Source organism: Mustela erminea, chromosome 7 (assembly GCF_009829155.1).
Source record: "Mustela erminea isolate mMusErm1 chromosome 7, mMusErm1.Pri, whole genome shotgun sequence".
In the NCBI taxonomy this organism is placed as follows: domain Eukaryota; kingdom Metazoa; phylum Chordata; class Mammalia; order Carnivora; family Mustelidae; genus Mustela; species Mustela erminea.
In genome coordinates this window covers 42895980-42914098 of record NC_045620.1, presented here as the reverse complement: position 1 = coordinate 42914098, position 18119 = coordinate 42895980, and the positions used below count along the sequence as shown (strand labels likewise).

Sequence of the window (18119 nt, the reverse complement as noted above, 5' to 3'; positions counted from 1 at the left end):
TGGAGCCTACTCCTAGGATCCTAGACCCCAAACACTCGGAGTCTTGTTAGACAGATGAAGAAGTGCACCTTAGCTCCAGATCCACCCTTCATTGCCCTGTCTCATGGGTCTTCGAGCTGGACCCTTTAAACTGTGCCAGCTAGCTAGATGTTAATTTTTGTTTGTAGAGAAACATTGCTGCTGGAGGGACACTGCAGGATAATGGGCTTGGGTTTTCTTCCTGGTTCTGATACGCTTTCGTCTCTTTGTGCTTTGATGGTGCTCAACTAACCTGCAGGAACCCAGTTGTTTGCCAGCAAGTTTTAACAGCATGCCTGCACATGGCTCCCCAGAAGGAGATTTCCAAACAGGTTTCACTGGACCCAATTTTTTGCTTTTTGCTTGCCAGTTCAAGTCTGCATCACCCCAGTTAAACTTCTCTGCTACCCAATCGTCAACAGCCATACTCCTTTTCCTTCCCATTTATTTATCTTTTCTGTAATATATATTATATATATATCACAACTATATATGTTATAAACTGAAAATGCAGTGTTACATGATCTTATGTCATTTAAAGATGAGAAAAAATGTTTATGTACTCATTTATATTTACTCACATATTTATTAAATCTGGTCTCTAATTTTTTCATTTCTTTCCTGTGAACTCAGGTTATCATCTAGTGTCACTTATTTTCAGCCTGGTGGACTTCCTTTACTAAAGGCACATCTGCTTGCCATTTCTCTCTCTCTTTGTTTATCTGAAAATATTTATTTTGCATTCTCTTCTGAAGGATAGTTTTACTGGATGTAGAATTCTTGATTGAAAGGATTTACTTATTTATTTGAGAGAGAGGGGAGGGAGGGGCAGAGGGAGAGGGAGAATCTCAAGTAGACTCCCTGCTGAGCATGGACACCTGATGTGGGACTCTTATCTTCCAACCCTGAGCCTGAGCCAAAACCAAGAGTTGGATGCTTAACCAGCTGAGCCACCCAGGTGCCCCTTGTTTGTCAGTTATTTTAAATTTCAGTCCTTTGAATACATTATTCCCCTACCTCTGACCTGCATGGTTTTTGATGTACGTGATAAGTAATTTTTTCTCTTGCTACTTTTAAGACTTTTCTCTGTCTCTGACATTCAATAATTTGATTATTAGTATGACTAAGTGTGGATCTCTTTCTGTTTCTCTTTCTTGGAATTGATTTTCTTGGAGCTATGGATTCATGTTTTTCTTAAGTTTCTGGCTATTATTTCCTCACATTCTTTTTTTGCCTTTTCTTCCCTCTCCTTTCCTTCTAGGATTCCTGTTACATGTATGTTGATATGTTTTATGCTGTCCCACAGGTGTTTGATGGTTTGTTTATTTTCTTCCATCCTTTTTCTCTCTGTTCTTCAGATTGGAACATTTCTATTGGACATATTCATGTTCACTAATTCTTTCTTCTGTCATCTCTGATCTGCTATTGAGTCCCTCTGGGAAATTTTTTTCCCCCATTTCAGTTATTTTAATTTTAAAATTTTAATTTTCATCTTAATTTTGGGGGCACTTGGGCTGCTCAGTCAATTAAGCATCTGCCTTCCACTCAAGTCATGGTTCTAGAGTCCTGGGATTGAGCCCTGCCTTGGGCTCCTTGCTCAGCCAGGAGCCTGCTTCTCCCTCTGCCTGCTGCCCCCCCTGCTTGTGCTTGTGCGCATGCTCTCTCTCTCTCTGTCTCTCTGTCAAGTAAATATATAAAATCTTTAAAAACAATAATAAACTCCAGGTTTTTATATGGTTCTTTTTAAAAAATAATTTCTGTGTCTTTATTGAGAGTCCTTATTTTTTGGATCACCATCATTCTTTCTTTATCTTTTAAACATGGTTTCCTTGAGGGATGCCTGGATGGCTCAGTTGGTTAATCAGCTGCCTTCAGCTCAGGTCATGATCCCAGGTCCTGGGATCGAGTCCCACATCAGGCTCCTTGCTCAGCAGGGAGCCTGCTTCTCCCTCTGCCTGCTCTGCCTGCCTCTCCCCATACTTATGCTCTTTCTCACTCTCTCTCCGACAATTAAATAAATAAAATATTTAAAAAACAAACAAACAAACAAACATGGTTTCCTTGAGTTCTTTGGACATTTTTATAATAGCTGTTTTGAAATCTTTGTAAATCCAACATTTGGGGATACTATATCTATCAACTGTTTTTTTTCTCCCTGAGTATAGGTCACACTTTCTTGTTTTTCATATGCCTCATAATTTTTTTCTTTGATTCTAGACACGTTTTTAAAAAGATTTTATGTATTTATTTGATGGTAGAGATCACAAGTAGGCAGAGAGATAGGCACAGGGGAAGGGGGAAGCAGGCTCCCTATGGAGCAGAGAGCCCAATGTGGGGCTCAATCTCAGGACTTTTGAGATCATGACCTGAGCTGAAGGCAGAGGCTTACCCCACTGAGCCACCCAGGTGCCCCGATTCTGGACATGTTAGATGATATATTGTAACAACTCTAGACTCTGACTTTTTTTCATAGTGTTGTTTTTCTTTTTCTTTTTTTTCTGCTGTTTTTATTGTTAATTACTGGGATTAATTTTTTTCTTATTTTTGTCTCCCCTGAAATGTGTGGCCACTGATAACAGGTTTTTTGTTCTTGTTTTTTTTTTTTAATATATAATTTTTTATTTTTTTATTAACCTATAATATATTATTATGTTCTTGTTTTTATTTTTAAGTCTTGGGACTCCCTGGGTCTGCATAGCTTAGTGCTCAAATGAAGATTGGCCAGAAGTTGTACCCAAATACCTTGGTCCAATAAGGCTTCCACTCTCTGCTAATGGATCTGTGGGGCTGGACGGAATGTTCAAGCTTCAGGCTATTTTCAAGTCTGCCTCAGCTTTTACTTTATACTGAACTCCTTTGCATCTCCATGTGTAGCTTCCATCAGCCAGAGGTGTGTGAGTGGCTTACGCCCACTGTGGTTTATGCTATACATGTGCATATCTTCCAGTCAACTAAAGATATATGGGGAGCTTATCAAGCTCCCTATATTTGACTTACCTCCTGGAACTTTGTGTTAAATCCCTGGCTAGTTGCCTCAAACAGGACAATGATTTCAGGCATAATTATAGAGCCACCGGCCCTCTCTGTTTGCTGGCCACTGAGATTGTCATCTTAACAGTGCTCCAAATCAAGGGAGCCCTGCCCAGCAGCAGCTATGAAGCTGCTGGTTTTCACAGCCTGTCCTGCCCCAGTGAAGCTCTCACACTGACAGAGCTGAAGGAGGATGGGAACAGCCTCAAGCAGGAACCACATAGACTCGTGTTCTTATCTGCAATTCACCACTTTTCAGTTTGCTGTGTACCTTTAGTGAGTTTCAGAATATGGTATGGTTTTTTGAATCTGAAATGACAGTTTTATCCAACTTTATAATTGTTTTTCGGAGAGAGGAGTTGTGGGTTTCCTTACTCCATTGTGCTATAAGATATTTTTTCTTTTTTTTATATGTCTGTTTTCCAAAATAAACATATTCTTACAATACACAAAAATAAGAATAGGTTATTATTTTTAAAGTTTTTTTTTTTTTACAAAGCTAATTAAATCTTTTTTTTTTTTAAGATTTTATTTATTTGAGAGAGAGAGAGAGGGAGGGAGAGAGAGAGAGAGAGACAGAGCACAAACAGGGGGAGGGTCCGAGGGAGAGAGAGAAGCAGACTCCTGGCTCACCGGGGAGCCTGATGCCAGACTCGATGCCAGGACTCTGGGATCATGACCTGAGCCGAAAGCAGATGCTTAACTGACTGAGCCACCCAGGTGCCCCCCAAAAGCAAATTAAATTTTATATTTGAAGATCTACTTACACCTTTAGTTTTTGCATCCCAAGACAAATCTCTTTCTTTGTGCAGATGGGCTTATGTGCAGAGTGCGGAAACATGGTGCCCATGAACACTCCCATCTGTGTGGTGTGTGAGGCCTCTCTTACCCTACAGCTGCAGCCACAGGCCAGCCTCCGCTTGAAGGTAATGAAATGTGATTCTGTAAGAACATGAATAAAATACATAGAAAGTGACATGTAAGTCATTAAATGTCTTCAGCTGGTGGAGTTGGTGAACAATTGATAAACTTGTATCTAAACAAAATCCACTCTAATTTTTGGGAAGACATGCTGCCCAAGAACCTGCCAATAGGATCTATAATTACTGAGAGATACATAGAGATGTGTTCCTTGAACATAGATTTGGGCAAAATGCATACAGTTAACTTAGGGCTGGGACCCTCTTTAAGTCATTACTGAAAAAGATCTGATGATTCACGTGACTGGGGCAATTACCTCCTTATGAGACCCCCGCCTCTCACACAATGATTTGGGGCTAAAGCTAGTGTAACCACAGCTCTGCATCAAGCAGAACTTTAGCTTGGTAACATACAAAATTCACTTGGAAGTGAGCTTTGCAATGCCCTACTACATTTTTCCTCACTTCATTTTGTCAGAGCTCATCATTTGGGAGATTAGAAAATTGTTCTCATCTCCCAACTACTTTGTAAGGAAAAATGTTACCCCAGTAACTAAGTTGGGTCCGCTAAATTGCATAGAACCATTCAACTAGACATTGCAAATGCTCTGGGTGAGGTAGCATATGAGGGTATTGACTTTTTAAAAAAGATTTTATTTATCTGAGAGAGAGAGAGAGAGCACGAGAGGGTGGGGGCAGAGGGAGAAGCAAACTCCCTGCTGAGCAGAGAGCCAGACAGGGGGCTCAATCCCAGGATCCTGGGATCACAACTTGAGCCAAAGGCAGATGCTCAACAGCCTGAGCCACCCAGGCACTGAAGGGTAATGACTTTTTAAAAAAAATGTCCTCATCACAGATGTTTAGCATCTTCTTTAAGGTAGTCTGATAGTGGCCTCAATCTCAAGTCATCCCTATGGACATCTTTGAGTACAGTGATTATGATCTAAAATCATTTCTATCTATGGGCCATGGTGACTGCTCTTCAAGGAAGTGAGCCATGAAATGGTGTCAGAAAGTAACCAACAGAACCATTAGAGAGACCTGTTGACCAAGAAGACTATTTACTGGACCTAAAAGAGGAAGGTAGACTGCCACTTTGACTGTGTTGATTATCTCAGAAGAGAGAAGGCAGGGGAGGGTGTTTTTAGGGTTTTAGTACTACACTTGGGTGATTTTTTTAAAAGGGAGTTTGACAAGCATGAACCCTAAGGTCAGTTATGGACTTTGGGTGATAATGATGCGTCTCTGTGGGTTCACTGGTTGTACCGAGTGTACCATCCTGGTGTGGGATATCAGCAGTGGGGGAGGTTTTATGTGCGTGGGAACAGGAAGTAAGTATATGGGAACTCCCTGTAATTTCTGCTCAGTTTTGATATAAACCTTATACCACTCCAAAAAAATGAAGTTTATTAGTTAAAAAAAATTTAAAAGGGAGTTTTGCAAGGCAGGCTTGAGGGTCGAGTTAGTTTGGGTCAGGCTAAGTTATGATATGCTAGTTTTAAAAATAGTTTATTTAAATAAAAATTTTAAATATTTAAATAAAATTTTAATAATTTCTTTAAGTTAAAAATTTTAGCCACTGTGTAGCTCAGTCGGTTAAGCATCTGACTCTTGATTTTGGATCAGGTCATGATCTCAGGGTTGTGAGATTGAACCCCGCTTCAGGTTGTGTGCTGGGTGTGGAGTCTCCTTAAGATTCCCTCTCTCTCCTTGCCCCCACCCCCACTTGCTCTCTCTCTCAAAATAAATAAATAAAAATTTTATATATTTAAGGTGATGATGTTTTAATATATGTACATAGTGAAATGATTACTATATTCAAGCTAATTAACATATCCATCTTTGTATGGTGGAAATTTGCTGAGAGTAGATTTTAGGTGTTTTCACTACACATGTATGCACGCACATGTGCACGCACACACACACACACACAGAACTGTTAATGATGTGGGAATATATTAATTTTGGATTGTGGGACCTGCCAGTGTGAGGATCCTGAAGTAAGCTGTTGGACTAAATAAGTAAGCAGCCTTATTGGTTTTCAGTCTTTCCAGAATATTTCCTGAAGCAAACAGCTTTTATTTATTTATTTATTTATTTTTAAAGATTTTATTTATTTACTTGAGAGAGAGACAGTGAGAGAGAGCATTTACGAGGAGAAGGTCAGAGAGAAAAGCAGACTTCCCATGGAGCTGGGAGCCCGATGCGGGACTGGATCCCGGGACTCCAGGATCATGACCTGAGCCGAAGGCAGTCGTCCAACCAACTGAGCCACCCAGGCATCCCAGCTTTTATTATTTTTGTTTGATCTCGGTATTTCTTTAACATAGGGACAGGGAATTTGATTCACTCTTAATGAGTATCTGAGAGTCACCAAAACTTTTCTGAGTCTCCAGGAAGACCACAACCCTAAATCTCACAGAAAGGCTCTGGCAATCACAGATTATGCTACAGAGACTAAGCAACTTTGAAGAATGCTGAACCAGCGAGTGTCAGGATCCACTAGGAGCAAGTCTGTGATTCTCTGCCATTTTCAATATCAGTCAGTTGGCCATTTGCACTTTAGGAGTTCTTTGAGTTGCAAGAACTAGAGTGAAATTAATTAGCCTTGGAAAGACCAGGGACTTCATAGCCTACCTAGTGGCATTGGAACTACAGTCCTGGGAGTTGGACTTTCTTTTGATTGTTGTCGTTGCCTCTACAGCTTCAGAACACACCATGTCAGTTTCAGGACACCTGGAAAATGTAGGCACTGGAGGAAAAAGGAATATTTGAGTGTCACCAGTCGTTGATAAATGAAGGGCTAGTATCCTGATAGTGGAGGAAGGTCCAGCGACTCAGCAGGTGTTAGCAAACCTTTAATAGCTCATCTCTAGTTGGAGTACTTTAATACTCCTTCCTTCCTTCCTCTCTGTTTTGCTACTTATCCTTAGTTTCCTAACTTGGAAAGTTGTACTCACCATTTATTTTCTAAGACAGTCTTCTCATTTTTGCATTTCTGACTAAGACACTACAGAGCAAACCTAAATTCATTAACATGAAGTCTTATAGGCAGTTTACAAGATGACTTGTAAACACATAGGTAACTTTTTGCTAGTCCTGGACTTTTCTGTTTATTGCTCAAGCCATGAGATGGAGAGCCTACCATCATATTTCCCGCTGGGGAAAGAAAAGAAAGTAAAAAACTCATACATAATCAGTGCAAAATTTTTTATTTGCCTTCCCGAGGCCAAATGAATACCTGTTTTCTGTTTGTTTGTTCATTTTGGGTTGTTTCTTTTAAAACGATTTTCATTTGTCTAACACTGTGTTATAATCATTCCTAAACCAATCCAATTTCAGGGTCTTGGTGCTAAAATAAAGTCCATATCTGACTGATTGAAAAGACTGCTTGATGATTTCTTTGCACAGTTGTTTGCTCAGAGAAAAATGTGTTTCTGGTTCCTTGTTTTCAAGGAGAAAGTAGTCTGCCGCACCTGTGGCACAGGGAATCCAGCTCACCTGAAATACTGTGTCACCTGTGAGGGGGCCCTGCCTTCATCTCAGGAGGTAAGTTGACAGCATGGGCCAGGCCTCTGTTTGGTGGGTGCTCAAAGTCCAGTGTCAATAACAATGAAGAGGGGTGCCTGGGTGGCTCAGTCGGTTAAGCGTCTGCCTTCAGCTCGGGTCATGATCCCAGGGGTCTGGGATTGAGCCCCATATCAGGCTCCCTGCTCAACGGGGAGCCTGCTTCTCCTTCTCCTCCCCACTCCTGTTCTCTCTCACTATCTGTCTCTTTCTCTCTCTCTCTCTGTCAAATAAAATCTTTAAAAATAATAATAATAATGAAGAAATATAATCTGCAGAGGAGGGAAGAAGTAGGATGTTGGAGAGAGACACGGAAGGCAACATTTCTAAATATGGAGAGGACTTTATATATTCACCAATACAAAACTGTTTTCAAAGTCTTAACTCCAGGGGGATTCAATAAAATCAGCAATTTCTTTTTTTTTTTTTTTAAGATTTTATTTATTTTGTTTGACAGAGAGATTACAAGTAGGCAGAGAGGCAGGCAGAGAGAGAGGAGGAAGCAGGCTCCCTAACAAGCGGAGAGCCCAATGTGACTCGATCCCAGGACCCTGAGATCATGACCTGAGCCGAAGGCAGAGGCTTTAACCCACTGAGCCATCCAGGTGCTCCTAAAATCAGCAATTTCTTACAATTTCCTTTGATAACTTTGCCTGGAAGGCTGATGGCAGCTAGTGGAGAAGTAGACCCCCTTGTATGTCATTCATGGTCATGTATGTCTACGCTGACTATGCCATGCTGTTTTTTGAAATCAAGAACATGTGGGTACCCACTTCTGGATTTTCTACCAGTCTATTCTGAGTATTTATAGTGAAGGAATAGGAGTACATGCAACTGAAATTGATGTTATTACCTGTCAGGGACATAGTGGTTTCTGGGTCTCACCTATCAGCAAAACTGTTTCAGGAACAATTACAAAATTGAATTTGTTTTCCATATTTGATTTCTCTTTGAATGGTATATCAGAGTTTGGATGTCACAATAAGAGTATATACCATTGAAGTGCCAAAGAAGTAACAGTGTGTAGTCAGTCTGATAGCTTATGTCTTTTCTTTGCTTAATGGCATTAATATGAATGGAATAAAATACCTTTTCTTTCTGTAAAGCAATGTTATATTTTAAAAAATTCACTTGAACAATAGAGGCATTTATTTTTTTAAGATTCCTTTTTTTTTTTTTTTTCAGTTTGGGCTAGTGTGCACAAATGGGGTAGGGAGCGGGGGGCCAGGAGGAAGAGTGGAGGGGGAAGGAGAAAAAAGGGGGAAAGAATCTCAAGAATGCTCTGAGTGCATAGCCGGATGCAGGGCTCAGTCTCACAGCAGTGGGATCACGACCTCATCCAAAATCAAGAGTTGGATGCTTAACCAACTGAGCCACCCAGGTGCCCTGAATAGTAGATGCGTTTAAATAAAAGAGCTGAAGACTTTCTATTTAGAAACCCAGGTCAGCAAGTTTTATATCAAAACCCTATTGTAGCAGGAGGATATATTTGAAATTTAAGTCTGAAGCAAAAGGGTGCAAAGCATTTCTCTCTTGATTTGTCCCAAGGAGTCTCACTCTTTCACAGAAATGGGGTAAGGGATAAGTATTTACAAACATAGATCTTCGTTCTGTCTTTCTGGATAGATGTCTGTTTTAGAATAATGAAACTGCCCATGAAGTGAAACAGGATATAGCTAAGCAGATAAAGTTGACTAAAATATCAGTTCTGGAGGAAAAAATGGTCCTTTGAAAATGTCTTCCCTAGTGTGCATGTTCTTAATATTGTATGTGGGATATGTGGCATTTCTCACTTATAGCATTGATTCATTGATTCATTCCGTAACTATTTGCATGACTCTAATGTGCCAAGGTACAAGGTACTGTGTTAGTGGGGGAACAATGTGAAGTGTAGTCCTTTCTCCTAAAGAAATCAGGGTCTATGGGCACCTGGGTGGCTCAGTTGGTTAAGCAACTGCCTTTGGCCCAAGTCATGATCCTGGGGTCCAGGGATTGAGTTCTGCATCAGGCTCCCAGCTCCGTGGGGAGTCTGCTTCTCCCTCTGACCTTCTCCCCCTCATGTTCTCTCTCACTCTCTCTTTCAAATAAAGTCTTGGGGCGCCTGGGTGGCTCAGTGGGTTGAAGCCTCTGCTTTCAGATCAGGTCATGATCTCAGGGTCCTGGGATCGAGCCCCGCATTGGGCTCTCTGCTCAGCAGGGAGCCTGCTTTCCTTCCTCTCTCTGCCTGCCTCTCTGCCTACTTGTGATCTCTGTCTGTCAAATAAATTAAAAAAAAAAAATTTTTTTTTTAAATTCAAATAAATAAAGTCTTAAAAAAAAAAAAATCAGAGTCTAGTGGAAAGCAAGAGAAAGAAGGGAAGCTGACATATGGAGCCTGACCCTGTGCTAAGCATCCCTCCATACTTAGTTGCCCTGAGCCATCTGAACACCGCCTACAGACCTGTGGAGAGGCTCTTGCATTGAAGAGGTTGCATGAGGTCATAGATATAATCAGATGGCCTGGGGTCAAATTGTAGGTCTCGCCTTCTCTGTGCCTCAGTTTCCAATCTCTGTAAAACAGGTGACAATGGCACCTGCCTCACAGGTCTGTCCTGTGGTTTGATGTGAGGTTAGAGGGACTGTGCTCAGCACTACGTGCCTGCACAGTAGGTGCCACAATAATTCTTTTCATGTGTCAGGGGTGGAAAATAAATTCACATTTCCAGACAAAAACCAGAGCCCTAAAGGAAAGAAGATAAACCTCAATTGTGACATTCTGCCTACATTCTTGCTTATAAATATCGTTATGGTAAATCAGTGGTAGGCTTGCTACCTTCGGTATTGAAGATACTGAGGAATATAAGATGTGTGAGGAACCAGTTTTATCAACTTGCGGAATGTGTCTTCCTTGTACGAATTTATTAATTGGTGAAGTTCATCACAGTTTTACTCTCTGGGGCAAAAATACCTTATTCCAAGGCTTGCATTAATTTGGGGCTGGATTCAGAGGGAGATTGCAGAATATAGTATTGATCTGTCTATTGATAAATGCCATTGTGTTCCCCAGCGCATGCATGGTGGAGAGAAACCCCCTTCTCCGCCCACTCAGAAAGGGGAGACCATTTCCTGCTCCAAGTGTGGTCGCACGAATCGCAGGGAAGCTTGCTTCTGTGACTGGTGTGGAGCCAAGGTGGGTATTTTAAATCTGAGCTTCTTGATGCCGAGGCCTCACCTCTCTAGAGAGAGCCAGGCTCCCCCCATCTCCCTTGCAGAAATCACTTCTTGGGATTTGAGTACTAGCACCTATTTAGGTAAGAATCTGGAGACAGAGATAATTAATTCTCTAGAATTAAGAAAGCTCTGTTGTTGCTGTTTTGCCTTGCATTTCTTTGAGGTTAAACTCTTTCGATTATTTACTGACTCTTGGTATTTCTTCTTTTATGAATTATCTACTTACCTTTTTTAAAAAATATTTTTAAACTTATTTTAGTAAAAGAGAGAGAGCGCTCACTCAAGTGGGAGTGGGCAGAGGGAGAATCTTCAAGCAGACTCCCCATTGAGTGTGGAATCTGACATGGAGTTCAATCCCAAGACCCCAAGATCATGACCTGAGCTGAAACAAAGAGCCAGACGCTTAACCCACTGAGCCACCCAGGTGCCCCTTCCCCCTTTTTTTTTTTTTTTAAGATTTTATTTATTTATTTGACAGAGATCTCAAATAGGCAGAGAGGCAGGCAGAGAGAAAGGGGGAAGCAGGCTCCCTGCTGAAGAGAGTCTGATGTGGGGTTCCATCCCAGGACCCAGGGATCATGACCTGAGCCAAAGGCAGAGGTTTTAACCCACTGAGCCACCCAGGCGCCCGCCCCTTACCTTTTTAATGAAACACTCAAAGTCATTTTTTTGAATAAGTATTACACATAAACAATAGAGCAAATTTCCTGTAAAGAGTTAATCTCCCTTCTCATCCCGGGCCCACAGAACCTATCCCCAGAAGCCAGAGTTACCTAGTGTATGAGTGTTCTTTGAGCCATTCAGTGCATTAATAAGTAAACTAGTAGTTTCATACAGACACTAATTCTGTTCCTTTCAGCTAGCAATGTGCCTCGTTAGTAACCTCATTCTTTTCAGTGGCTCCGTAATAGACCGCCATCTGCATGTACCATGATGCATTTAGGCCATCCCCTCTTGCCAGACATTTAGATTGTTTCTAGTTACTTTGTCTAAAACCACAATCCTGCAGGGAATGATCTTAAATAAACTTCTTTGTGTACTTGCCCATCTGTAGGATAAGTTCTAGAAGGTGGACTTGCAGAGTCAGAGGTATAGGCATATGTTATTTTGATGGCTTGGGATTGTATGGTATGACAATAATTTATGTGGAAAAATTAGGACTCTAATATTTATCAAAGTGTGGAAATATTTTCTGTCCTCTAGCCAGGCATCTCTGTTTTCTACTCTGTTTGCCCCAAATGTGGGGCCAGCAATCACCCATCTGCCCAATTCTGTGGTTCCTGTGGTATTTATGTGACATCCTTGGCAAGACTTAACCTGGACAACAGCCTGGCCCTAGCCACTGGAGGACTTGGCCCTTTTCCTCAGGTGAGAGACCTCCACTGTAGGAAGCACTGGTACTGGGGGACAACCTTAAGGCTCTGAATTTTTTCCTCTACCTTGTGGATGAACCTGGGGAAGAAGAGCCAAAATATGTAGACCTTTATTTTGGATTTTCAACGAGATGTGTAAATAAATTCGATCAGTTTAGGTTTTAAACACTCGAGTGATTTCAGAATTCAAAGATTTATTTGTAGAAGATTGAGGTTTAATTGCGTTTGCAAGACTACTAATATAAATAATGTAAATCAATACAATAGCATGAAGGAGAAGTGGATTTAAAATGCATTTTATTTTTAAGATTTTATTTATTTGTTTGAGACAGAGAAAGAGAAGCACAAGCGGTGGGTTGGCAGGGGGAAGGGCAGAGGGAGAAGCAGACTCCCCACTGAACAGGTTGTCCAACACTGGGCTTAGTCCCAGGACCCTGATGTTATGACCTGAGTGGACTCCAGACACTTAACTGACTGAGCCGCCTAGGCACTCTGAGTCAGACATACTTGCCACGAATTTCATGTAGCATACCAGGAACTTTACTCCTGCTCTTTTATATTTTAGAAAAATTTCAGCAGATATATGAAATTACTTTTGCCATTTATAACAATAGTGTACAATTTAAGGAATATCTTATAAGATTATCTTCAGAAGGACTTAATCTCTAACCAGCTTGGTGTTATCCTTTTATAAATTTCTCTAAGCTAAATAAAAGCTTTTCAGTTTTCTTTTTAGTTCTTCATTAGAAGAATTTGAAGATTGATGATAGTTATTAGAGAGAATGCCCATACATTCAGCAACTTTGCATCCCTTTTTAGGGAGTTCCTGGCCTTCATAACCCAGACTGAGACTTATAGATCCTGGGACTGCAAATAGCCCACATGGAATAGTCCCATAAGCTAATGAGACAAAAGGGTTCTTTCCTCAAGACACTTCACTGTGATCTTTTGGAAATTGATTGTAATATACTGATTTTGTTAGAAAGACATTTTCTTCCTTCTACCAGAAAAATTGTCCTAATAAATATGCAGACATATAATGCCCACCACGTGTGTTGTATCCCTTTAGATGCAGTGAAGTTGTACAGTGCACAAACTACGTAACCTTACATGATGGTCCTCTCAAGACCCCACATCCAGATGCAGAAGCATTTCAGAGAAAATACTGATGACTAGTGGTTGGATGAGTAGTTAAGCCTATATTCTATTGGATTGTAGAACTGATAAATTAGATTTCTTTCAGGCCTCAGGCAGCAAAGCAGAGAATATCAGTTCGGTTGATTGGCTGAATCTGAGATAGTAAATGGCCAAACAGATGAGGCTGGCTATATGGATCAGGCTGGGAGTCGCCAGGAGAGACAGAAGCAAGGAAGGTGAGGCAAGGGCTGAAAACCTCTTTTTAGTTTGAAGTACAGTTTCTTGGAGATATTTTTACTTCTGATTAGAATTTTTTCCTATTAGTAATATGAAGAATGAATTCAAATATATTCTAATATTTTATGTTTTCTGCCTTGCTCATAGCCCCGATCTGCCTGGCAGTCCCTAAATGTTCCTTTACCCAGACCTGATGCTGGGACTCGGAAGGATGTGGGCACACAGACTGCTGGCCTGTTCTACCCATCTGGCACGCTACTAGCCAAAAAGGAACAGGAAATGGCTTCTCAGAAGCAGAGGCAGAAGATGAGTGGCCATAAACCTCTCCTCACAGCCATCAGCCCAGGAAGAGGTAAAGGAAAATGTACACCTTCTCATCAGTAAGGAACTCCCTCTTGGAAAGAAAATTGCCTTTTTTCTTCCTTTAGATTTATTTCTATACTTAAGGAGTAAATTCCATTGTTTTTCTTTAGGTAATTTTCCCTCATATTATAGCTCTTAAACTTTAAGAATTCTGATATTTTTGTTTTTATTTTTTCCAATTTTTAAAAATATTTTATTTATTTATTTGATAGAGACACAGTGAGAGAGGGAACACAAGCAGAGGGAGTAGGAGAGGGAGAAGAGAAACAGGCTCCCTGCAGAGCAGGAAGCCTGATGCAGGGTTCGATCCTAGTACTCTGGGATCATGACCTGAGCCGAATGCAGACACTTAACACATAAGCCACCCAGGTAACCCTATTCTTTTTTTCAATGTTTTAAAAAATATTTTATTTATTTATTTGAGAGAGAGAGAGAGAGACAGAAGGGGCAAAGAGGGGAAGAGAGAATCCACGAGCAGACTCCCCGCTGAGCATGGAGCCTGACATGGGGCTCAGTTCCAGGACCCTGAGATTATGACCAGAGCCAAAATCCAGAGCCATCTGTGCCATCCAGATGCCCCAGTAATCTGATGTTTTGACTCGTAGCTCCATTGTATAGTCTGTAAATCAAATAGCATGTATAGGTGGCTATTATTGCAGTAGAAATGTTAGCCTGTATCATTATTGCTATCTACCGTTATCTTTCTCTTTTTACCATTCTAAAATTCACATAACAAAATTCACCATTTTAGCCATTTTAAAGTGTAGAGTTCAGTGCTATTTAGTCCGTTAGGAGCAGTATAGAAGCATCACCACTCTGTTTGTCGAGAATGTTTTCATCACCCCAAAAGTAGACCCAGTATTCATTTTGCAAACATGCCCCACATCTCCTCTCCCAGGTGCCTGGCAAGTACAAATCTACTTTCTGTTTTGATGGGTTTGCCTATTCTGGACATTTCCTATAAATGCATCTCCTGCCTGTACTTGAGAAACCAGAAATCCAGACTCATGCAAAAATCTTCCAAACGTTAAGTGGTGGTGATGTGTGGATTCAAATGTGTTTTCAACCCTATGCACACTGCAGAGGGGCACAAGGGAGCTTTCTGGAGCAATGGAAGTGTCCTTCATACTCTTCGGGATATATACACTCACTGAAACTCGAACTGTACACTTGAAAGTTATATCTCAATATGGTTAATTTGATTTATTTATTCTTAAAGACTTTTAGAGAGAGAGCGTGACAGCACAGGGCAGGGGGACAGAGAGAGAGGGAGAGGCAGACTTCTTGCCGAGCAGAGAGCCTGATGAGGGACTTGATCCCAGGACCCTGAGATCATGACCTAAGCCGAAGGCAGATGCTTAACTGACTGAGCCACCCAGGTGCCCCTCAATATGATTAATTTTAAAAGAATAAAAGAAAAAGACCCCATATGTGGCCGTCAAAATATATTCTTTTGAGATTCTCTACTCTTCTATGATCAGTCATGTGTGAAAAATAAACCTGGGAGCAAAACTGGAACTTATTCTGTACCTAGTTGAGGTTCAATAAGTGAAAACCATCACAAAGTTTGGCAAAGAAAAATAATCTGAGAATTCTTGTTGCACAGGAACATTTTTCTTTCTTGGCTTCAGAAGAGTTATTCACAAGGATGGGTTTCTCTTTTTCTTTAGGATACTGGAGAAAACAGTTGGATCATATCTCTGCCCACCTCAGGTCTTATGCTCAGAACAACCCTGAATTCCGGGCCTTGATCGCAGAACCCAGAATGGGAAAGGTGGGTGAACTCTGGATGGAATCTCCACTCCAGAGAGTCCCGTGGGATCAGGCTGCAGGTCCCCTCCACTGACATCATCTGAGACTGCACTTTGCTTGGCTCTTTCCCCATTCCTGTCCTGCTTTCCACACTTCTATACGGTCCTCCCCTGCAAACACTGCCTTAGCAAATCACTTGCACACGAGCCTTGTCTCTGAGTCTGCTTCTGGGCACCTAAGATAGTAAATTATGAACATTCCATGCTTTTAGATGCCACAAGCTATGGAGATTCTGGGGTTCGGAGCTAAAAAACCCAGAAGAGTTTAGTCTTGCCAAATTGTGCACTTAAATCCAGTCTATATTAGCAGCAATAGTAATCATACGAATTGCAATTTCCCAATACACTCACTATGTGTTCATCTGTCCCTAGTGCTCATAACAAAATTATAAGGTAGGAATATTACTTTGGCAGCAGTGTTTTGTTTTCGTGTTTTTTTTTTTAATGGCCACAAATTCATCGGTAGTCTTCCCTTCAAAGAGTGGAGTCACTGTCTTCTTACCTCAAATGTAGGCGGGCTTGTGGCAGTTGGGCTTACAGAGTGGTGGCAGTGATGCTGTGGGACTTCCAAGGTGTGGTCTTGTTAGGCCACACTGCTTCCTCTCCTACTGGGCAGACTCCCTTCCAACACTCCTTCTTGGAGCCCAGCCACCCTGCCATGAGAAACCCAAGCCCCATGGACTGGTGACATGGAGGTATACTCCTCTGCAGCCATAGCTGAACCCAGTCCTTGAGTCATCTTGGCTCAGGAGCCAGGCAGATGAGTGATGAGAGCCAAGGTCATTCCAGCCTCCAAACATGCAGCCACTTGTAGCCATTTGAGTTTTCCCAGCTGAGATGTCAGACAAATAGAGCAAAGACAGTCCCTGCTGTGCCCTGTTGGAAGCCATGAACTTCATAAAGTGGTTGTTGTTTAGTGCCACTAAGTTTGAAGTGGTTTTTTTTACACTGCAGTATATAATCTGAATAAGCCTTATTTGACACTCAGGAAAATTGGCTCAGAGAAGTTTGGTGACCTGCCCAGGACTGCACTGATGGGTCTTGGGGGATTCAAAATTTGAACGAGGTCTGTCTAGCATTATACCACAAAGCTCTGTGAGAAGATCTCTTCTGTTTGTATGACACTAGAAAGGAACCTTGGAAAATCAGCCTGTTTGATCCTCTGCCACCAAATAGGCCAACATTGAAGCTATTTATTGTCAAGTATTGCTTGGTTTCCTTTGATAATCTATTTTGGTGGTTTATTCATTCTTTGGCCTAATCCAGGGGTCTGTAAACTATGGTGTGTGGGGCAAATCAGGCCTGCCACCCAGTTTTGTAAATCAAAATTTTTTAAGATTTTATTTGGCAGAGAGAGAGAGAGAGAGAGCACAAGCAGGGGGAGAAGCAGGCTCCCCATTGAGCAAGGAGACCAATGTAAGGCTCAGTCCCAGGACCGTGGGATCATGACCCAAGCCGAAGGCAGCCACTTAACCAACTGAACTATCCAGGTGCACTGTAAATCAGGTTTTATTGGACCAAAGCTCGTTCATTTACTTATTGTCCATAACTGCTTTTGTGCTGCAGTGACAATGGCCACATAGCCCACAAAACCTAAAATATTTTCTGTCTGATCCTTAAAGCATTTGCTGACCCCTGTGTGGTTGAAATTCTTCCAGCTGCTTAACAGAGAAGGTTGCTCAACTATGATACTTGGCCCTTGATTGCCAAGGCCTGGCCCCTCAGGACACCCAGCTGATGATATCCAGCCAGGTGGATTGATTAGATGTAAAGTATGTCTCTTTAGAGAATATAAATTTGGGTCTGGCTTTCTTATCCAGTCTGGGAGTCTCTGCTCTTTGATGGGAACATTAATTTTGTTCATTTACAATTAATGGAATCATAGCTGTGGATGGATTTGTGTCTGTTACTTCGCTACTTATGCCCTGTTTTACTTAGCTTTTGTTCCTTTGTTTTTCTTTTCTTGTCTTCTTTTGAGTTTATTAAATATTTGATTAAATTTACAGTTTAACATTTCAGGATTTCTTGGCTGTTGCTCAGGACATCAAGTGCTATGTGCGTGGTTGTGAATTCTGTCTAATGTTTTTTTAAAAGCTCATCTCCGCTACTGTCCATGAAGATGGCTATCAAGTTAGCATCCAGCTGAATTATATTCAAGTATCCAACAAGGTGAATAAAACCTTTAGAAGCTGTTCAATACCAGAAAATTGTAGCTTACACTATCGAAACACTTCTGTGTAATGCATAGAAGGCATAAATTCCAAATGTTATAAAACTTGACTAAAGGCCAGTAATTTCATAGAAATAGATAAGTAACTGCACCAAATCTCAGAGAAGCCAAGTTTTAGGCACATAAAGATGTAGTAAGAACAGAAATTATTACCCACTCTATTGGTCCTGTGGTTCTCAGGCTTATTTACACTCACTGAAGTCTGAGTATAGGTGGAAGGCGG

At 41.2% G+C, this 18119-nt stretch overlaps 1 protein-coding gene across 11 annotated transcripts in view; it reads left to right on the top strand.

The window, feature by feature from the left end:
• The window catches only part of DZANK1 (double zinc ribbon and ankyrin repeat domains 1), a 61791-nt gene that overhangs the window by 34045 nt on the left and 9627 nt on the right, over positions 1 to 18119 (top strand). For 10 of the 11 annotated variants that reach the window (XM_032351503.1, XM_032351498.1, XM_032351504.1 and 7 more), the window contains 7 exons: positions 3861 to 3974; positions 7425 to 7517; positions 10582 to 10704; positions 11949 to 12113; positions 13640 to 13844; positions 15526 to 15629; positions 17761 to 17835. In XM_032351503.1, coding sequence (XP_032207394.1) covers positions 3861 to 3974; positions 7425 to 7517; positions 10582 to 10704; positions 11949 to 12113; positions 13640 to 13844; positions 15526 to 15629; positions 17761 to 17835 — 879 coding nt within the window. The remainder of the gene's footprint in view (positions 1 to 3860; positions 3975 to 7424; positions 7518 to 10581; positions 10705 to 11948; positions 12114 to 13639; positions 13845 to 15525; positions 15630 to 17760; positions 17836 to 18119) is intronic. The other variant, XM_032351506.1, reaches the window with a different exon arrangement.